The following is a 23,263-nucleotide window of genomic DNA, read 5'->3' as shown; positions in this document are numbered from 1 at the left end:
TAACCTTGATAAATAAAACCATGTTTATTTACACCAAATAGTTCCAACATTAGATCTGTCACATGTGAAGGAGAAAGCATTTGTTGTCTGTGTCACTGGGGCAGCTCTCTGATGGAGTGGAGGGGGGGGGGTCATGAATTTATTAAAGAGACAGGGGTGTATCTGGCCCACTCTCTGATTTAGAGTGTCAATGAACCAGCTGCTAGGTGGGAATAGTTAATGGGAGCGGAAAAGAGAATTCATCACATGAATTAAACTGTTAAATTTAAACTTGCCACCCATCACTCTCAGTGGTTGGTGAAAAAGGGGGTGGATTGATGATTGGTAGCACTTGAAATCTCAGCTAGTGTTACTCTGCCAAGGATGTTGGAAGGATAAGGAAAGGGGAAAAAAATGGGGGCCACATCACACATTAAACGCTCTGGCTTTGGTTTGGGAATATCATGCACAATGGGAGTTGCCCAGGGCAGGCACAGTGAGATCAACAGCAAGGCTCTCCTACACCCACCACAATAACTCACATCAGTCATAAAGCTGAACATAATCAGAGCCTAGGAGAATTAGCACAAGGCCAAAAATCCTCACCCCTCTCTGTGCAGGTGAGACAAAGGATGGGTAATGGGAGGTGGGGTGTCAATAAGGAACAGAATACTCACAAAAATATAAAAACAAATGAACAAACTATGCAGGAAACAGTATAAGGAGAAATACATTAGGGTAGGCTGTGACCAGGAGCAATGAGGTTATAGCCTGTGGCAGAAAGCCACATCCCAGAGACATGAGTGTTTCCATTGACCAGGAGCCACATCCCAGAGACACGAGGACAGCCCATGACCAGGAGCCACATCCCAAAGACACGTGGACAGCCCGTGATCAGGAGCCATAACAAAAGTAAAAAAAAAAATTATTCAGCCTATAATATTTTTTATATATATAATGACAGAACTACTATAAATCCACAAGCAACTGCTCAGACACGGCGCATCCAGGGGGCTTCCTCTCTGTTTGGGTGGCCCCCTCCTTCCAGTTCTGATGGGAGATGAGTCAGGAAGAGGGGTGAAAGAACAGGATCTTCTCATCCACCCCCTGGAGCCCTCTCCTGACTAGGCGCCAGGACAAAGATTTTCTACTGAGGGGCTCCGGCAGCAGCTGCAACGGGCGTCCCCAAGGTGTTGGTTGCAGAGATGACAGGTGATCCAGCTAAAGACCCCAGAGCGGAGGGAGTTGGCACCGTGGAAATCCCTAAGAAAGAAGGGAGAATACATTAGATTGAGTAGATGGAGACAGAACATACAAATGCAGATCACTCAATCCTGCCACCATGAGATCCACTCGCACTACATCTAAACTTGGGACTCAAGTAAATGAACGCTCTCACTGCAAGTCAATATGGTTGCAGTGAATAAAACCGCGTACTGAGATTACAAATAAAAACATTAGCTATAGATTTCGCATTTAAAAATCTATATTAAAACTGCTGTAAAGTTTTGGGAGAGTTCTGACCGCTCAGTTCCAAAGCTAACCCTCTTCCCTTTAGACACACAAAGCTGCTGGGCTCAGAAACTGCATGTGGTTTCAAGGGTATTATACATTTGTTAACTGACCTGAGTACACTACTAATACCCTCGGTGTAAACATGCCAGGACCTGTCCCGACAAGGGATTTGTATAACCCTGGTGGTACCATGGAACCCATATTAAACAGACTCCAGTAATTTCGAAGCAAGAGAGCCAATCTGTGGAGTTTTTCCTATTCAGCAGTATTATGCCAAGTTTTTTTTTTTACTTTTATTCTTAAAGGAACACTATAGTCACCTAAATTACTTTAGCTAAATAAAGCAGTTTTAGTGTATAGATCATTCCCCTGCAATTTCACTGCTCAATTCACTGTCATTTAAGAGTTAAATGAATTTGTTTCTGTTTATGCAGCCCTAGCCACACCTCCCCTGGCTATGATTGACAGAGCCTGCTTGGAAAAAAACAAAAACTGGTTTCACTTTCAAACAGATGTAATTTAACTTAAATAATTGTATCTCAATCTCTAAATTGAACTTTAATCACATACAGGAGGCTCTTGCAGGGTCTGGCAAGCTATTAACATAGCAGGGGATAAGAAAATCTAAATTAAACAGAACTTGCAATAAAGAAAGCCTAAATAGGGCTCTCTTTACAGGAAGTGTTTATGGAAGGCTGTGCAAGTCACATGCAGGGAGGTGTGACTAGGGTTCATAAACAAAGGGATTTAACTCCTAAATGGCAGAGGATTGAGAAGTGAGGCTGCAGGGGCATGTTCTATACACCAAAACTGCTTCATTAAGCTAAAGTTGTTCAGGTGACTATAGTGTCCCTTTAACAATTTGATGGTTGGTGAATAAACAGCACAAATTGGTCCTGTCACCCACTGCCATCTACTTATCCTTCTTCTACCTCATCCTCCTTTGCTTCCACCAATCCTACATTTTTTTTTCAAGTTATAGGTTTACACATTTACAATGCACATACCAATTAAGCTACACTTTGAATAAAACGCACATCACCATTACCTGTGCAATTGTACCCCACTCTCCTTACTCTGTAAGTTTGTTTGAACTGGGCCCTCACCTCTTTTTACTCCTGTATGCCAAATGCTAAACCTAAACCCCCGTGCAGAAGCACTTTATGTGATATGTAGATCAACCTTAGAACTGATTTTATCGTATTAACATTGTTACAAGCAGTACAGCATCTTGCAAATCCAGCAAAGTTTCACTCAAGGAAATCATGAATGAAGATGCAAATGCAATTTAACCGGAATCAGTAGGCAGCTTCTATTAACGTGAGAAGCAGCATCATGTGAAACCAAGAAAGATAATAAAATAAATCATATTTGACCCTGGCCCTGTGACTTGTCCCATTATGAGCGGAGTTACATAAGATCATTGTTGGCTAGAACTTGAAAGTCATATTAGAAACCAGAGTTCCTCTAAGATGGTGCGGAGGATGAGGGTGTGGATACAGCGGATTCTATTTTAGCAAGTCACATCTAAAGTCCTGAAAATAACAGATGGAAACTAAAATGCATTGATTTTCCCTTTAACCAAAAGGCAACGTTCAACTCCAAAGTGTTTTAGATTACCCAAACACCTTTTCATTTATTTTTTAAACAAAAGATTTTTCCAGTCTCCAATCGATTAAATTTGTGGTGAAGTGGCTTGTGGGTAAGTCCAATGAGATACTTTGTCAGAGCCACAACTAGCTTTAGGTTGTAAGAGGGTGCAGTGATTGAGAGAAGGAAAAAGAAAGACGTGCCATTCTATGTACAGATTAATCTTGGCACACCCGCCACCAGAGGAACCATATGAGACTTGTCACTGACTGACCTGACTTGTCACGGACACTGCCCCTGAGCGAGGACTGACCTGACATCATACTGGCGCTACTGACTGGGGTGCTTCCGCTGGGCATATTAGAAGAACCCATCCGGGACTGGTCCTTCACAATGGGGTCTGCAATAAATGTGAGATATAGTCAACATCTGGACCCTAGTAAAGGGTCAGTGGATACTGTAAAATAAAGCACAGCTAGAAGACTTACAGAAATATTGGTGGTCCATGGCTTCACGAGCTGTCAGTCGTGTCTGGTGGTCATATCGCAGCAGCTTGTCCAAGAAATCCAGGGCCTCTGGACTAACCAAGTGCTGATTCTCGCTGTGAACAAAACGCTCCCATCGCTTACGGGAATGCCTGAGAGGGACATGAAAATCACAATGAATGTTCCAGGTCTTAGATGGAAAATAATGTACAGAGAATATAAGACAGACTAGCGAAGAAGCCCTTCAATTAGGAAACTTTCCACTAGACTAAATGAGGCCTGCCAGACTCCTTTGGAGATGTATATCCACAATACTCACCTGCCCAAAATGTCATTGAAGCGTGGATCCAGTTCAATATTGTACTTATCAATGTAATCGTACAGATCTTCTGTTCCCAGTACTTTGGCTATTCTCACCAGCTAGAAAAGAGAAGAAAACTCAACAATAATTATCACAAAACAAAGCATGGCTGGTCTGTGCTTCATTCTGCTAGCAGAAGCTTTAAATATAAAAAAATAAATAATAGCACCCTCTACTGTTCACAACAGGATTTCCAGGAAGCATTAACCAGGCCCAGAAAAGCTGGGATGGTCTTCACAGAATAGATTGATGTATATTGCAAAATTTCAAATGAGGATTACACAATATAAAGCAAGGAAGTGGCAATAGAATTGGGAAGTAGTCACTTATCTAGAACAGCATTTACATTATTAGAAACACACACACACACACACACACAGTTTAAAAAGTAACCCTGCAATTCCTATCCTCAAAGCTTCGTATGAGAAGCAATGCAAGTTACCATTACCTTTGAGCTGCTTTACTCCTGGACAATCTACTTTAAAATGAATGTAGAGGTCACCAGAGGGTGCACTAACTGATGGTGCCATCAGAATTTTCCCACTGTATCACTTCGCAATAAAAGGGGCCGTTACGGAGACAGCCTTACAAACCTCTCAAAAAGTTCATAAGGATATAAAGTGTGTACGAAGAAATGAGTCCAGCCTTGGCCTTTTCCAGCTCTACAGATCTTGGAAATCGGTTATTGGACATCCCCAGATTACTTTACAATTCTATTGCCCTGAAATACCACCTGTACTTAAGACTAATCCTTTGATGTGTTCCTAAATGCCATTACAGACCAAGCCACACAGTCAATGATTGCAGACTCACCTGGTCATAGTTGTCATGTCCGTGGAAGAAGGGCTCCTTTCTGAAGATCATGCTGGCTAGCATACAGCCCAAGCTCCACATATCTAGACTGTAGTCATACATCTGGAAGACAGACATCAGAAGTGCTTAGTATTCATGCAGTATGTGTATGTTCTTAGTCCCCGAAGACCCCTCTGCACCTCCTCTTGTGTAAAATTACAGCAATAAGTCTTCAATTAACTTGCCACACCTGCATATAATGAGCCCCAGAGGGCACTTCTCACCATTATGCATTTCCTACCTGATAATCCACTAGCAGCTCAGGTCCCTTGAAGTATCGGGATGCAACTCTGACATTGTACTCTTGTCCTGGGTGATAGAACTCCGCCAAGCCCCAATCTATTAGCCGTAGCTGTGAGAGGAAAGCCAAACGTAAGGTGGGGCAGAGGATATAAGACTGACATACAAGGGGACAGAGAGTGGACACTTACTTTTCTGTGCTCGTGGTCAATCATTACGTTGTGAGGCTTCACGTCCCTGTGCATTATGCCCATACTGTGACAGTAATCCAGGGCCTATAGGAAACCAATTCCAGTAAGACTAGTGCATATGGCAAAATGAAAGACCCCAATGCTGACCCAATGCTGACCCCATCCCGAGAGAGAGAGAGAGAGAGAGAGAGAGAGAGAGAGAGAGAGAGAGAGAGAGAGAGAGAGAGAGAGAGAGAGAGAGAGAGAGAGAGAGAGAGAGAGAGAGAGAGAGAGAGAGAGAGAGAGAGAGAGAGAGAGAGAGAGAGAGAGAGAGAGACACACACACACAATGAAACTAAACCAGTGGATGTATTCTACAGGTGATTGTAAAGTATATCTATTCTATGTTTGTAACATTGCCACTAAATGTACAGATCAAATCATGAACATAATGAAGGCATCACTCAACAATGGATTATAATTCCTCTACGCCTATCACCCTGTAACACCTAGCAATGCCATGTGAAAAGCACTGTGGGATGACAAAGCCCATAGATGAGCGCGTAGCCCAATTAACTGGTCACCCCTCTACAGAAATAAGCCAAAATCTTCATGGGATCTATGCATGTGCAGTCAGTTTGGATAATCTGTACACATTTTTAACCAAGTGCCTCTATATCATATCTACACCACACTTTAAATTACTGGCACATACCCGGCTGCATTCTTATCTATACCCCAAACATTGCAAGAATACACATCAAGGAAGAAAATTGTACCTTTAATATTTCATACATGTAGAATCTAATGTCATAATCTGTTAGAGTCTGGTATAACTGCTGTGGAAAGGAAAGGATGATTTGTTTAGGATTTTACACATCAACACTGTCTCCTTAAAACCTACAGGAAGCACTAAAACCTCACCTTAAAATCTGTGTTGTTCACATGTTCAAAAACCAAGGCCGGCGTTCTGGACTAAAGAAAAGAAATGGATTGCATTAACAAGACAAACCTCCATAGAGACCAGGTTAACCATTGGGAAACCCTGGTATTTGGGTATCCACTGGTACAAAAGTACAAATACAGTCTGGCTACCATGAACCCTCGTCGGTGATGGTTTCAGATAAATGCCTGATGTTAGTGCTGGCCAACATGCCACAATTAAATCAGAATATTGAGCAATGTTAAAACACTACAGTGATGTTACAGTCCCACAGGACACAATTCTGGTTGCCCATCCGGTATATCCAGCACTGTAACTGCTACCATGGCAACAACAGGATGCTTTAGGCACAGGACCATTTCACATGACCACGCTGCGTTCCCTTTTCAACCAACACTTACCACGGGATCTTTCACAATGTCTGCCAATGTAATAATGTTAGGCCCCCCTCGCAGGTTCTCCAGAATCTTGATCTCACGCTTAATTTTCTTCTTCTTCACAGGCTATAAATAAGATGCGGGGAAGAGAGGTGTGAGAAGAAAACAGTAACTGGTTTAATAAAAGCAAACGTCACGCAGCTGTAATCTTAGAGCTTGACATCCTACTAATTTATCACTGGGTTTAAGGACTGCTGAGCCGGTCCAATTCAAAGCAACGGACTGCACTCACCTTTAGGATTTTTACCACCACCTTCTCATTGTTGGTAATATTAATGGCTTCAAACACTTCACTGTATTTTCCCCGTCCAAGTTTCCTCACCAGCTGATAGTCATCCTGGTTTCTGTAAAAACAGACATTGACACACGTTTTGATGCATCCCAGTATCAGACCTCAATTTACCAAACTGCAGAAAATGGTACCGGGCAAGCACAACTTTCCTTGGCAGAAATCCATACCAACAATGCTCAATACCCAACTTCCCTGGCAAACAGTGCCATGAAAAGATAGGCTTAGATAACCAGTCACCAAAAAGTGGCTTTAAATCTAGAGAGCTCAGGTGGAAAGCACACCAATGAATTCACCTGGAAAAGGAGAACCGCTTGAAATTCAGGTGGCCCAGCCCACGACTACAACTCCCACGACGACAAGACATAAATAAAATCACTAGGCCGAGAACACCGGGAATGTAGTTCACAACAGTTGATGCGCCAGTGGTTGCCCATTACCAGATCAGGCAGTGCAGGAGAGGAAAAAAAAAGCAGCTCTATCAAGTAAGGGACTCTGAACTTTAACTAGGAGGATGTCACTGGAGTGCACATTATATAACACTCCCTCACCAAACAAAGGAAAAGGTAAGGGTCATCACTGATAAGCTCTAAAGATTCCTTAGTTCTTTGTAAGAATTGATCAGAGGAAATATAGGAATTTTGCTATAAATTCTTAATAGCCAGAATGGTTTTTTGTTTGTAAATATAAAAATTTGTTAGCAGGAAAGTAAACTATGACAGGATACTCACCCCCACTCTACAACATGTGACTCGTAGTCCCAATATTCCCGAGGTCTGTGTGTGTTCACATCCGTGTAGACACGGGCCCGACTTGGCACAGGTCCCGACATGGTGGACAGGTTGGCGGCCACAGACTGTCAGCGAGTTTTCAAACCACAGATAGGTTGCAGACGGAGGAGGCTTACTATAATGAATAGAATACGTTAACAATACGCCAACATTAAAAAATCCCCACCAATATAAAAGACACCCAAATTTAAATGTTGCAAACAGCGAATATAAATCTGTATCAGGTATTTCACTAAAAATCAATAACTCACTAGTTTACAGATACACCCGACCTATTCGAACCTAATACTGAACTCAAAGATTTTGCTTTTGTTTAAAATCTATAATTTAAGAAATTGGCTAAATACCCTAAAAAGGAAAACAGTTTCCTGAGTATCCAATTAAAAAACCCTTTCCAAATAGCAAGGTAATAGAAAACAAAATAGCTTGATAATTAATGGATACGACCTCCCACTCGTTAACACCTAGTTTTGTAACCGTGACACATCATTCTCCAAATTTAGCATTCTCAGGTACCATAAAAAAAAAAACAAGCAATTTCACAAAACCAATGCCTGTGTCTACTTGCAAATTGCATCAATCATGTGGATTATTCTCCCTCCACTAAAGAATATGCATTTAAAAATTCACTTGCCACATTATAGCATCACACAATGCTCTCTTTAAATGGGGCCCTAGTCACAAGAACAACTACAGCTTATTGTGGTGGTTCTGGTGTCTATAGCCTGTCCCTGCAGGCATTTTCATGCAATCACCTACATTGCTGCCTAGTAACACCTCCTGTGTCAGTCACTCAGACACCATAAGTGGTTCCTGGGTCAGTGCTGCACAGCGCTCGGCATGGGCTGAACATTATTCATAGAGACACAGTCAAGGACTGGCCAGGGCAGTGTTTGGCTCCACCCCCTCTTCGTCCACTTGGTTGAGATTATCAGAATTGACAATCTTAGCCAATCAAATGCTTTCCTATATGCAGCGCAGGAAATAAAAGGTACATTTTAACTAGATTTAAGGGGAGCTAAATCATGTTTTTTTCAATACCATGGGGTCAGGAATACACGTTTGTGTTCCTTTAAAGCCCACAAAACGCCCTGAAATGTCTGCATGAATAGTTTAAATCTCTATATACATATATTCATCTTTCACAAACGCACAATTCCCAAATTCTCCAAATCTTTAACTATTGTGACCTTTGAGGACCACTGCCTTAGAGTAGAAACTAGAAGAGCAGGCACTTTTTACAGATTATTTTCAGACAAATGTGATCTGTAACTGGGCTCATTTGCACATCAAAAGAAAGCTAATGGACCAAACCCTTTCTATTTTGCATTCCTAATAGAACTTCCATACACAGAGGGCATAGCACAGCTATGTCATAAAAACACAGACAGCTAGCAGACTATGCCAGATAAAGATGATAATTGGCCATACTTATTATGGTTCATGTTTGCCAGTGTAAACACTCAGACGTAATAGTTTTTCACTAACCCGAGTAATAGCCATTATTATTATTTACAGAGTGGGTTGTATAGCAAAGAGAAGGGACTTCCACATGACCGGTATACGTCATCACCTCATGATGCTCTTGTGCACACTATGGCAACAGAGAATGTGTGTGGTACGGTGTGAAGATTTATTTGAATGGTATGCTCTGACTATGCCAAGGAATAAAGGGAGACTCCACTGGAATAAAACAAAAAAAACTATATAGCAGATATACCCACAAGGAAAACATGTATTTAATTAAAGGGACACTATAGTCACCCAGACCACTTCAGCTCAATGAAGTGGTCTGGGTGCCAGGTCCCCCAGGTTTTAACCTTGCAGATGTAAACATAGTTTCAGAGAAACTGCTATGTTTACATTGCAGGGTTAATCCAACCTCCAGTGTCTGTCTTTCTGACAGCCGCTAATGGCGCTTCTGCGACGCTGCATGTGAAATTTGCATCCAGTGTGCAGAACGCCCATAGGAAAGCATTGGCAAATGCTTTCCTATGGACGGTTTGAATGCACGCACGGCTCTTGCTGCGCATGCGCATTCGGCTCCACTCGGGTGAGGAGAGGTCACCAGCGCAGAGTGAGCCCGGCGCTAGATTAATGTAAGTAACTGAAGGGGTTTTAACCCCTTCAGCGCCACGGGAGGGGGGGCCTGAGGATGCTACAGTGTCAGGAAAACAAGGGTATGTCTAAAAACAGCTTGCAAAAACTAGAGATCTCTTGTCTGCAGCCTCTGCAAGCCCTCCCCTTCTAACCCCGCCCAGACTTTGTGGCTGTCCAATCACAGACTTACCAATACAGCTCAATGAAACGTATTTGCAAGGCAAAAGCTCTGGGCAATTGCTGCCTCTTGGGTTTTGCTTTGCTGAGCTAACCAGGAAGTAACAGGTTGTTACACTACCCTGGATGTCAGAACACTATAACATTAAGAATATAAACATGTATTCCGAATGCTTTCGTGGTCACCTCTTTATTTAGATTTAGGCTCCCTAAACCTAAAGATTTTTTTTTTCAAATTTTACTTATATTTTTCCTAATCCCTGCAGCCGCTCAATCTGCCTTCCGGGGCGTCACACCAACGCTTCTAAGAGCAAATGTGTACGAATAGCGCATGAGGTTAGGTAAAATTTGGTATTTAATCCTGTGATGTAAGCATTGCCGCACCAACGCTGTAGAGTTAAAACTGAAGGACCACTGCAACCAGACCACTCGAATGAGAAGAAATGGTCTGTGTTGCCTTTAATTTGCAAAAGTGCCAATTCCTATTGACACTTTTAAAATGAAAAAGACACACGTCACACAATGCACTTCAGCAGGCCAGGTGTTTGGAGTGTTACTTTAAGATTTGCAAAATGACTACTGCGGAGATTTTTGAAGCACAACTATTTTCTTTAGCTATCTGGCTATACAAAAACACTAATTTCCGACAGTTCCATTCAAACTGCAATAGCAAAGAAATGGCAGAGAGAGGTCAAACCCTGCTCACACTTGCACGAAGTCCCATGCACCATCAAAAACTGGTTTTATTTGGAAGATGATTTTGCATACCAGATAGTGCAGCCTATGGCAAGGTCTGCTAACCAAGACACACAACCCAAGCATCGCACAAAACTAGCTCTTAAAAGGGGAGGAGCTCCATAGACTATGCTGACTGTCCCATAATGCTTTGTGGCAGAGACTGAAAAAAAACTGTATGCAACAAAATTAAATAATTGTGTTTTGTTTTTACTGAAACCTAGTGGAAAACTTTGTCACACACAATATTAACACTTAATGACATTAAATTATTGGTATAGTTTTTTTGATTGTGCTCCAACTGCAATGGGAGAAGTAACCGGTGGTTTCAGTAAATCCTCTCTGCCATTTGCAGCCTTTAGAGATGGTAAGGTCCCCAATAGGGGACGGTAATAAGGCGCTATCGCAGTAAAAATAATTTGAAGTCCTTTATAAAAGCTTCATTATGTCAAACAAATGAGACCATTGCCAAAACATAACCATATACAAGCATGCTTTTCCTTTTCCTACAAGAAGGGAACCTAAAACAAACATTTCTCTGATGCGATATCCAAACCAGGCAGACTTCACCCCGCTACAAACCTAGTATACCAACACATTCATCCAAATCCCCAACACACAGACAGATCCCTACGACATTCACTCTAAACTTTTTCTGCATTGAGTAATTGCAATACCTCCCTATGTATCCATTACTAAAACAGTTTGATAATAGTTTGCAACAAAACAAATCCCTGCTTCTAGTTATCCATCTGTAAAAGTTATATTATACCATAACCCCATCCTCCCCCCTCCCTCCCCGATACCATAACCCCATCCTCTTCCCCCCCTCCCTCCCCGATACCATAACCCCATCCTCCCCGATACCATAACCCCATCCTCTCTCGCCCCCCTACCCGATACCATAACCCCATCCTCTCTCTCCCCCCTCCCGATACCATAACCCCATCCTCTCTCCCCCCCTCCCCGATACCATAACCCCATCCTCTCTCCCCCCCCCTCCCCGATACCATAACCCCATCCTCTCTCCCCCCCTCCCCGATACCATAACCCCATCCTCTTCCCCCCCCTCCCTCCCCGATACCATAACCCCATCCTCCCCGATACCATAACCCCATCCTCTCTCTCCCCCTCCCCAATACCATAACCCCACCCTCTCTCTCCCCCCTCCCCGATACCATAACCCCATCCTCTCTCTCCCCCCTCCCCGATACCATAACCCCATCCTCTCTCCCCCCCTCCCCGATACCATAACCCCATCCTCTCTCCCCCCCCCCCGATACCATAACCCCATCCTCTCTCCCCCCCCTCCCCGATACCATAACCCCATCCTCTCTCCCCCCCCTCCCCGATACCATAACCCCATCCTCTCTCTCCCCCTCCCCGATACCATAACCCCATCCTCTCTCCCCCCTCCCCGATACCATAACCCCATCCTCTCTCCCCCCCTCCCCGATACCATAACCCCATCCTCTCCCCCCCTCCCCGATACCATAACCCCATCCTCTCCCCCCTCCCCCATACCATAACCCCATCCTCTCTCTCCACCCCTACCCGATACCATAACCCCATCCTCTCTCTCCCCCCTCCCCGATACCATAACCCCATCCTCTCTCCCCCCCTCCCCGATACCATAACCCCATCCTCTTCCCCCCCTCCCTCCCCGATACCATAACCCCATCCTCCCCGATACCATAACCCCATCCTCTCTCGCCCCCCTACCCGATACCATAACCCCATCCTCTCTCTCCCCCTCCCCGATACCATAACCCCATCCTCTCTCCCCCATCCCCGATACCATAACCCCATCCTCTCCCCCCCTCCCCGATACCATAACCCCATCCTCTCTACCCCCCTCCCCGATACCATAACCCCATCCTCTCTTTCCCCCCTCCCCGATACCATAACCCCATCCTCTCTCCCCCCCTCCCCGATACCATAACCCCATCCTCTCTCCCCCCCTCCCCGATACCATAACCCCATCCTCTCTCCCCCCCTCCCCGATACCATAACCCCATCCTCTCTCCCCCCTCCCCGATACCATAACCCCATCCCCTCCCCGATACCATAACCCCATCCTCTCTCCCCCCCTCCCCGATACCATAACCCCATCCTCTCTCCCCCCCTCCCCGATACCATAACCCCATCCTCTCTCCCCCCCTCCCCGATACCATAACCCCATCCTCTCTCCCCCCTCCCCGATACCATAACCCCATCCTCTCTCCCCCCCCCGATACCATAACCCCATCCTCTCTCCCCCCCTCCCCGATACCATAACCCCATCCTCTCTCCCCCCCTCCCCGATACCATAACCCCATCCTCTCTCCCCCCCTCCCCGATACCATAACCCCATCCTCTCTCCCCCCCTCCCCGATACCATAACCCCATCCCCCCCCCCAATACCATAACCCCATCCCCCCCCAATACCATAACCCCATCCCCCCCCAATACCATAACCCCATCCCCCCCCAATACCATAACCCCATCCCCCCCCAATACCATAACCCCATCCCCCCCCATACCATAACCCCATCCTCCCCCATACCATAACCCCATCCTCCCCCCCATACCATAACCCCATCCTCCCCCCCATACCATAACCCCATCCTCCCCCCCCATACCATAACCCCATCCCCCCCCCCATACCATAACCCCATCCTCCCCCCCCCATACCATAACCCCATCCTCCCCCCCCCATACCATAACCCCATCCTCCCCCCCCATACCATAACCCCATCCTCCCCCCCCCATACCATAACCCCATCCTCCCCCCCATACCATAACCCCATCCTCTCCCCCCACCATACCATAACCCCATCCTCTCCCCCCACCATACCATAACCCCATCCTCTCCCCCCACCATACCATAACCCCATCCTCTCCCCCCACCCAGATGATAATCGGTGATATTGTGACCCCCTTACTGGCCCCCATTATATCCCCCGGGTCAGTAATATAATCACCCCCTATTCCCCCCCCCCCTCGGGTGTAATTACCAATCAGTTAAAGCCTGATTCCCACCCCCCGAGGGCCGCACACAGAGTCCCCGGCCCCCGCCGCAGCTCCCCCCGGGAGGAAGTGCCCCCTCCCCCCGCTCACACCCGGGGATGGCGGGTGTCCGGGTGAGGATGTGTCCCGCCCCGCCGGTGGGGCCCCCGGTGCCGTCCCCCCGCACCCCCTGCCCCGGCCTGCACCCCCGGCCTCCCCGCACCTGCTCTTCCCGCTCCCCGCGGCCGCCGCTCCCGCCGGGATCACACAGACAATATGGCGGAGACACACGGCCGCCAGCCGCAGGGACCACAGCGAGGCTCACCGGAAGCGGAAATGCACTCTACCCGCTGCGGCGGCCTAACTGGGCGGGATTCCGGCCGCCATCATGGGTGTGGCAACCCGACCGTTACGATGATCACCCGAGGGGGCGGCGGAGCCAGCGGACAGGCCCGGCCTGCACACGGACACCGAGAGACCGGCGCTAACGTGTGGCCTGGCAGCAGCCACGCTCCCGGCTTGGAGGTCTCGGCGCGGCCTGACTAAGCAAAAATATCGTGCCAGTCTCAAGATGGCGTCCTTCGGGAGACGGGGAGGGGCTTGCGCATGCGCGCCGCCTGCTTGCTTGGCCCAAGGCATGACGGGAGATGTAGTTCAAACGTGTGTGTGTGTTTTTTGTGTACAGTGAGAGGAAATGGATGCCTGGGTTCTGGAAATAATTGCTTTAATTGCTGTATGCTTAGCAGCCTGTGAGGGGCTGGGGTGTACATAGATGGGGTGTACATAGATAGGGTGTGGATAAATGGGGTGTACATAGATGGGGTGTAGATAAATGGGGTGTACATAGATGGGGTGTAGATAAATGGGGTGTGGATAAATGGGGTGTACATAGATGGGGTGTACATAGATGGGGTGTAGATAAATGGGGTGTGGATAAATGGGGTGTACATAGATGGGGTGTGGATAAATGGGGTGTTAGGGCCATGATGAGCATAATGAGAGTTAATAAAAGGCGGAGTGTAAGGTGGGGTATTTAGAATATGGAATGGGTGTGAAGGCAGTGTGGATCTGGTTAGGTATATATGGATTCTGTGGAGGAGGGGTGTGCAGAGATGGGGAGAATGGGTGGAATGAGTTGGGGTCAGGTAGTGAAATGAGGCGGGGAGGCTGGGTGAAATCCTTCAGATTGTAAGCATGCAACACCAGGGGCTTGTAAAACCTACTGCATTGGTTTGTGTGTGTTTTATTACACTGTGTGCTCAATGTATATCGCACCGTAGTAGAATACTGTATAAATAAGGGTAATATGAGGAGGATCGGGATATGGAAGGAGAATGGAGTCTAAGGACTATGAAGGGGTACGGTCAGGGCCGGACTGGGAAAAAAATTCGGCCCGGGCATTTTTTTATCACAGCGGCCCACTAAGAAGGGGACGGGGCAGAGAGAGTGTGTTTTGTCATCATTAATGACAAACACGCCCCCTCTCAAAGTGAGCATGTTGGTTCAATGCTCTTCCAGGGCAGACCATGCGCAGAGCTCTGCTGAAGAGCACTAGCATGAGAAAAAAGCCCTGTATTTGTTCTGTACAGCGCAAGCAAATTTAATAACATGCTTGCACTGTGTTTCCTTGCAACTTGTCTCTGGTGTCTCTATAAATGGATACCAGGAGACAAAAATGCCAGGAAAGAGTATTGTGCATGTGTTTGGAGCCTGCCATTGTGTGTGTGCAGAGTGAGCTGATTGTGGTGTGGTATTGTGTTATAAGGTCGGTTTTAGTCGTGTTGTGTTTGTGGTGTAATGTAATGCATATGTGTCTAGGGGCTGTAGAGAATGTGTGTATAGGGGATGTAGCAAAAGTGTGCATACAGGCTATAGTGTGTGTGTGAATATTATATATATATATATATATATTATATAAATATGTTTGGAATTATTGTGTATGTGTGTGGTGCAGTGTGTCGTGGGGGGTTATGTGTGTATGTGAGGGTTGCAGTATGTGTGTGTGAGGTGTGATGTGTGTGGGTGCTGTGTGTGATTGATTTGTGTGAGGGTGCTGTGTGATGTGTGTGAGGGTGCTGTGTGATGTGTGTGAGGGTGCTGTGGGTGATTTGTGTGTGTGGGTGCTGTGTATGATGTGTGTGAGAGTGCTGTGTGTGATGTGTGTGTGAGAGTGCTGTGTTTGATGTGTGTGAGAGTGCTGTGTGTGATGTGCTGTGTGTGAAGAGTGCTGTGTGTGAGAGTGCTGTGTGTGATGTGTGTGTGTGAGAGTGCTGTGTGTGTGAGAGTGCTGAGTGTGATGTGTGTGAGAGTGCTTTGTGTGATGTGTGTGAGAGTGCTGTGTGTGATGTGCTGTGTGTGAGAGTGCTGTGTGTGATGTGCTGTGTGTGAGTGCTGCGTGTGATGTGCTGTGTGTGATGTGTGTGTGAGAGTGCCCTGTGTGAGAGTGCCCTGTGTGAGAATACTGTGTGTGAGTGCTGTGTGTGAGAGTGATGTGTGTGATGTGTGTGTGTGATGTGCTGTGTGTGATGTGTGTGTGAGAGTGCTGTGTGTGATGTGTGTGTGAGAGTGCCCTGTGTGAGAGTGCTGTGTGTGAGTGCTGAGTGTGATGTGTATGTGTGTGAGAGTGCTGTGTGTGATGTGCTGTGTGTGAGTGCTGCGTGTGATGTGCTGTGTGTGAGTGCTGCGTGTGATGTGCTGTGTGTGAGTGCTGCGTGTGATGTGTGTGTGATGTGTGTGTGAGAGTGCCCTGTGTGAGAGTGCTGTGTGTGAGAGTGCTGTGTGTGATGTGTGTGTGTGATGTGTGTGAGAGTGCTGTCTGTGATCTGTGTGTGAGAGTGCTGTGGATGATGGGTGTGAGAGTGGTGTGTGTGTGATTGCTGTGGATGATGGGTGTGAGAGTGCTGTGTGTGTGATTGCTGTGGATGATGGGTGTGAGAGTGCTGTGTGTGATGTGTGTGTGATAGTGATGTGTGTGATAGTGCTGTGTGTGAGAGTGCTGTGTGTGATGTGTGTGTGATAGTGCTGTGTGTGAGGGTGCTGTGTGTGATGTGTGTGTGTGATGTGTGTGTGAGAGTGCTGTGGATGATGGGTGTGAGAGTGCTGTGTGTGAGATTGCTGTGGATGATGGGTGTGAGAGTGGTGTGTGTGAGATTGCTGAGTGTGAAAGTGCTATGGATGATGGGTGTGAGAGTGCTGTGTGTGAGATTGCTGTGGATGATGGGTGTGAGAGTGGTGTGTGTGAGTTTGCTGAGTGTGAAAGTGCTATGGATGATGGGTGTGAGAGTTTGGGGGGGTAGATAAAAACGAAAAAAAGTAGGCATTATGTCCCCCCCTCCCTTCTTACCTTTTAGCCTGGGAGGGGGGGACCGGCATGGTGGTATCTGGGAGGGGGGGTTCAGGCACCATCCCTGGTGGTCCAATGGGTGAGTGAACTCTAGCCTGCGGGCTAGAGTTCACTCTCGCGAGATCCGGTCGTTGCCATGGCAACGCTCCGGATCTCGCGAGAGGAACCCGGCGGAGCTGCAAGATAGAGCTCCGCCGGGTCCTCTCCTGGCTCCCTCCCTCTCTCCCCACTGGCCGGAATATTCTCTATGTGGGCCGGTGAGGGAGACCTTTGATCTCCCCACCGGCCCATCATTGAAAACAGGGGGGCCGGCGCCCGGATAGTGCCGGCCCTGCATAGACCGGCAGGGGAGATCCTGTGATCTCCCTGCCGGCCTCGGCCCCGCGGCCATCGCGGCCCACCGGGCATTTGCCCGGTGTGCCCGATGGCCAGTCCGGGCCTGGGTACGGTCAAGACCTCTTTGCATCTCAAGTCATAGGCCTAAAATTGTCAGGATTTGCATCTCAAGTGGTCATACGCACAGAATTCCCTGGAGCACCCTTTTATCCTTTCCCCTCCCCCCCAAAAAAATATGTGCACCGTAACGGCAGAATAAAGAAAGTCAGAACTTGCACCGCCTGCAAAATAAATAAATTATCATGTAGCAAAATTTAAAAAGATCTAATATATATTGTATAAAGAAATATATCTAACAAGGAAAAATATCACATTTATAATCTGATAAATTCCTGTTTGCAGATTGGCACCTGCATACTCTGTCTACTGGCATATCTGACCCTGGTTAGTGATGTATAGAGGATGGGGATGTGATGGGATATAGCATGGTAACCGGAATGTGGAGAGTGATTTCTAGTTCTACAACATCTGGAGATCTACGTTTTGGGCTCCCCTGCTCTACAAAGAAGTTCTGGTTTACAGCTGCAGAACAAGAAAAACTTTACTAATAGGCCTGGCAAGAACACTTAGCACAGGTAAACACTGTTAAACAGCCAGCCTGTCTCCTCTACTGCAACACAGATATGATCACACCCGTGATTTATTAACACCAGATTAAAATGTAAGAAACAAAGGCAAAGAGGCTCTTTCTATGGAGGATCCCGCAGTCTCCTCCATGGACATCAGTGTTGTATTCCTGTGCATGCGCGAGAGTACAGCACTGAGGCCAGATCCTGGTAGATGCAGCACCAGAAGCTGATAAGGACCTCAGTAAAGACAATGTAGGCAACAGGTTAAGGTAAGTAAAAACTAAATTCTCCTGCCCCCGTGGCCACTGGAATACAAGCAGAGCATTCACCATCTGGGGTTTTTGCAAAATATACAAAGACCTGAGAAGGTGACGGTGCTGGTCTAATAGACTGCAGGAATGGTGTCTCTTTACGATGAAAGACAATATTATTTAACAACAAGGAAACAAAAAATGTGGCGAAAGTGGGGAATAAAGTGGGGAATAAAGTGGAAGAGCCTTTATAATTCAACAGTACACATGACACACCAGCCATTTTTCAGGAACAATGGTAATAGATGTGCTCTGCAACATGCAAGAGGGAGACAGCTGCAAGATTTATACAAACATTTCTGAGTTGATGCGATTGCAACAAAATTAGCATCTGGAAAGAGGCAAAAAGTAATTAGAAATAAGATTATTGATGATGGCGACAACATTGAAAAGGCATCTAAAACGTGGGCACCCACGAAGCCAGAATTTCTTCAATCATAGATTTTTCTGTCATTTGATATTCTGTTATTTTAGAACTAGACAGTATAATATATTCTGAGCATCTGCGTACTGCGCTCTAGACATTACCCTGAAAGCCCCTTATCACGAGGCGTAGATTACAGAGGTATAACTCCTGTAGTCTTTATGCTTTCTAACGCAGTGTGTGACCAAGGAATATTCTGCTGCTTTCGCATTTCTGAACCAAAACTGCAACATACATTCAACATTACTTATGACTAGGGTTGCCATCAAAGGTGATAGTTCTGATATGGGGCCAAGATGTACCCTGGGGCCTGCTAGTGCAATGTGGTCTGGTTGAGGAAATATATGTATGTCACCTAGCTAGACTGCATTCTGAGTTTGCAGGGAATATTTTAGAACGGTATGTAACATTCTCCTTGCAATGGGCAACCAGTGATAGGCCTAGGACGTCCGCTAATGCTCTCACTGGTGAAAAGGTTCCTCACTAGTGCTAAGGCTCGAGGAGGCAGAGAGGTTGTGAAGATAACTTTGCCGTTAAACTGTTTGAAAACGGTTTAACACCATAGAGTAAGACAGCGCCAAGGACTTCCGGAGACCTTAACAACTTAATTTACTTTAATTTGCAAGAAAAACTATTTCCAGGGAAGAAATATGTATAGTGAAAAATACCTTGTATGAGGACTTTTAAATCAGGAAAGTTGGATTCCATAGGATAATCTGTATTAGAGAAATCTAGTTAGCAATAACAGGGTCAGAATCTTTCATTTCATCAGGGTAAAGAAGGGGAACATAATAAGGAGAGTCTGTGAACAGGGCTGAACATTTACCATGGTTCAGAGGATAGGCTCCTTTTTTTTTTTTTAAATCGTAAACCATAAATTAGACTGAGGTAGTACAGCCAATGTCCGGGAAATCAATCCAATAGAAGTAGTGAGAGAGAGTAATCCTTCAGACATAACCAAAGGCTGTCAACTAAAAGCACCTAAAAATACACCTATCTGCTCACAGTAAGGACACATTGATTGTGCAGTTTGACTATGGCACCCTGCAGTAGGCATGTGCATAGGGAAAATCTTCGGCTCGGTTCGGCATTCCGAAATTCGGGACTTTGGCAACTTCGGAACTCCGGCATTTCGGGACTTCTCTTGCAGCCGCTTGATAGATAACTCCCTAATTCCCACGGTATTAGGGAGTTATCTACCAAAAGGCTGAAAGACCTAAATTGGTCTTTCAGCCAAATTTACTAATACTAAGTAAAAATTACTTAGTAAATTTTGCCCCTACTCGCTATACCGCCACAGGCTGCTCACTGTTTAATAGACATGCGCGGTATAGCGAGTAGGGGCATAATTTACTAATACTAAGTAATTTTTACTTAGTATTAGTAAATTTGGCTGAAAGACCAATTTAGGTCTTTCACCCTTTTAGTAGATAGCTCCCTAATACCGTGGGAATTAGGGTGTTATCTACTTATTCATTACTGTTATTACATTGACTGGCCAAGTAACTTACATTTTATATGAATGTGTGTTACTTTATTGTTGTAAGTGTTGCAAACGCTTACAGCTGAATCCTGGCTATGTTTGTATACTTTTTATTTAAAATTGAATACAATGTAACATTCCTCTTCTTTCACTGGGTAAGTTTATTAGTACTTAGGCAATACTGTGCTTCGGAAATTCGGCACTTTGACACCTCGGAACTTCGGCACTTCAGCAATTCGGCACTTCGGCACTACTACACTTCGGAAATTCGGTAATTTCGGCACTTTGGCAATTTAGCTATTCGGACATTCGGAAGCACCCGAATGTCCTAATTACCCGAAATTCGGCCGAATTTTAATTCGGACCCAAACGAATTGCACATGTCTACCCTGCAGTTTAAATAGGCGTGAGCTACATAAGGGAATCCTGAAGGGGAAATTGCTACAATGAACTAAATTGAAAGCAGTTCAGAATGCGCCAGATTATAACTTTGATTTCCACAATTTAGCCACTCTAAGGATAAAGTGGCACCAACCCCTCTCAACAGTCACCAAAGCATTCCGATATCCCCAAATAGAATATGATTGGCGAAAATCCCCACTCTCGTCTTGTGGATTGGAACATCCATCTTTACAGACATCCATCTAACTCTGAACAGTCAGCGTTTCTTTGGGATTCCAGCCCAGCACTAGCTATGGAATCCTCACACATGGGATATAGTGACTCTAAGCCCTATTGGGAACTTTTCCTCTTTAACTAACGTAGGGACATTGATAATAGGTGCTGCAAGACTTTCTCTGATCTCACCATCTGAGTAGACTTTCCATGTGTTTACTGGATGGACTTATTTTCTTTAGAACTTGTCTTGATTGCAGTTAAATAGCTTTTACTGTTTATTTGAAATCGGTGAAGTAATAGGCTGCTTCTGCTGTATCTGGATTATTGCACTCCTATACTCCGAAAGCCTAATCTTTGTCAGGGCTATCTATTGCACTAATGAGGCCGTCCACGGCTTAGTCTACAATTTGCGATTTCCTATACACAATGCTGGGATAATGACTGCTGTGCATGTTATTTGGCACACATTCTGCTTTTCTTAATAAGTTTACCACCTTTACCTTGTGTGAATCCCTCCCCCTCCACATCCCCTCGCTCCCCCCCCCCCCCCCCCCCCCCCCCCCCCCCACTATGGACCACAGGTAAGGTCCCAGTGTACCACATTTACCATAGACTGGAGAAATGAAAACGCAGACAGGTATTTTGTAAGCAGAATACCAGTTATCTACATACACATCGATCGTAAAACTGGATAGAATTGCTCGTAGTCAGTGAAGACAAACATTGACACTGCAGTTAATTTTTCTTTTTTTTTTTAATTCTTTATTTTATTTGTGCATAGAGTGAACAATCAAATTTGCACTGCCACGACAGCTGGTGCAAACAATATGCATATATACAAGAAGATTGTATGGCGGCGGAAAACATTGGACACTGCAGTTAATTTTGAACTAAATGTTTTAAGGTCTCTAATCTCACATATGGCAATAGTATAATTTTAGATTGAAACATAGTTCTTTATTTGCAAGACAATGCATAACATAACATTGTAGAACGCTACAGAATCTGATGGCGCTATAATAATATTAACAATTCCTTGCGCACGAAACAACTTCCTGAGGTTGCTTATTCACTAGTGCTCTCCATCCACTGGTTTAAAGAATGGACCCATAAACTGAGTCAACTTTCACATAAGAACCAATTGGCCCAATTTTTACTATTTATTAGGAAAACCTCAGAATGAATATACCCATCTGTATATATGTGTCAGGATGGGGGTAACAGCTACACATAGAGAATAGGGAAACAGTAGCTAGTTGAAAGTGATAGAAAGAGTGAGATATGTATACCGGACCTTAGAGTGTCCAGACTTAACTTGTGCCCAAGATAGGTGTAAATACACAGTCAGTATGTAGTCCAAGGTCAAGGATTCCAGAGATATTAAATCGAGTCTGGGTAAAGAATAGAGATTAGCAGGTTGGTCAATAACAAGAAACACAAAGTAATCAGAATGCACTCTCGGGCAATAATAAACCACGATAAGCACAGTCCGCCAGGCCGGCATAAGGCTACCCAGAGCTGGGGCTGAGCAGCGCACTGCGACAAGGGAGACAGCTATACAACACCAGGCCGAGACTAGATCCGCATCTGAGGACCAAGTGTGGAATCGGATGATCCCGGACTAAAGCTAATAACGCCTCGGAGTGCACCACAGACTCTCCAGACCAAAGATGTGACACAAACTGCTCACATAGGCGGTTAATGTACAGTATGTGCTAATATGTCACACACACACTATTTACACTCTTGTATTCTACCACACTCATTCGGGACTCTAACTCTACACAACCCCTATCACTCATAAATATATCCAGCGTGTTTAGATAAATTGTAAGCCTGTTGTTCAACCACATTAAGCAACATTACCAATAGATCTAGATAATAAGCGATGAAAACCCTTTACATACACTTTGGATATGTTGAATATGCATGTGTCCTAGCTACTATACTCAACTTAACCTAAAAATGTGTGCAGAACCTCTCTATGCCACAAGTCTGTCGAGCCACTCTCTCGCCAGCTTGTCATGTTAAATCTTAATGCATTAGATTGGCAAATGTTATGTCATAGCAATACTTACCTTGTCTAATATCATGCCTTGAACCATTAAGTGTACCACAAATGCTTAGTTCAGATCTGGTTTGTTTATGCCTAATGTCAGCTTTGTGCAAAAATTATGTCTTTCGTCAGCAAGCACGGCTAGCCTAGATAATCCTCCCTACAACGGTTTCTTTGTTTTTTAATAAACCCCTCATTCCTATATCCACCTGGCTACCCACTCCATCCCCAGCTCGGAGAGAATAGTGTAGTATAGATTAAAAAAAAAAAGTTAAAAAGGTCGATAGTAACCTTTTAAGATGTACCGTAGGTAAATATCAGTGTGTTACCCCTTTAACCCCTTAAGGACCAAACTTCTGGAATAAAAGGGAATCATGATATGTCACACATGTCATGTGTCCTTAAGGGGTT

General features: G+C 45.3%; 1 protein-coding gene across 2 annotated transcripts; it reads right to left on the bottom strand.

Annotated features, from left to right (window-relative positions):
- Positions 1-13,986, bottom strand: CSNK2A1 (casein kinase 2 alpha 1). 2 transcript variants are annotated; one of them, XM_063459505.1, is made up of 13 exons: positions 13,876-13,986; positions 7,593-7,767; positions 6,805-6,916; positions 6,537-6,638; positions 6,117-6,167; positions 5,972-6,031; positions 5,214-5,297; positions 5,024-5,134; positions 4,744-4,845; positions 3,889-3,989; positions 3,573-3,721; positions 3,359-3,484; positions 1-1,242 (listed from the first exon to the last, which is right to left on the bottom strand). In XM_063459505.1, the coding sequence occupies exons 2-13, from the start codon at positions 7,691-7,693 to the stop codon at positions 1,127-1,129; spliced, it is 1,215 nt and encodes a 404-aa protein (XP_063315575.1). In that variant the 5' UTR covers positions 7,694-7,767; positions 13,876-13,986; the 3' UTR covers positions 1-1,126. The 2 variants fall into 2 exon arrangements, with proteins under 2 accessions (XP_063315575.1, XP_063315576.1); XM_063459506.1 differs by having other exon boundaries at positions 3,398-3,484.
- Positions 13,987-23,263: the final 9,277 nt, after the last annotated feature.

The sequence above is a fragment of the Pelobates fuscus genome, chromosome 6 (assembly GCF_036172605.1).
Source record: "Pelobates fuscus isolate aPelFus1 chromosome 6, aPelFus1.pri, whole genome shotgun sequence".
NCBI lineage: Eukaryota > Metazoa > Chordata > Amphibia > Anura > Pelobatidae > Pelobates > Pelobates fuscus.
The sequence above is the reverse complement of the archived record's forward strand: the minus strand, read 5'-3'. Positions and strand labels throughout refer to the sequence as shown.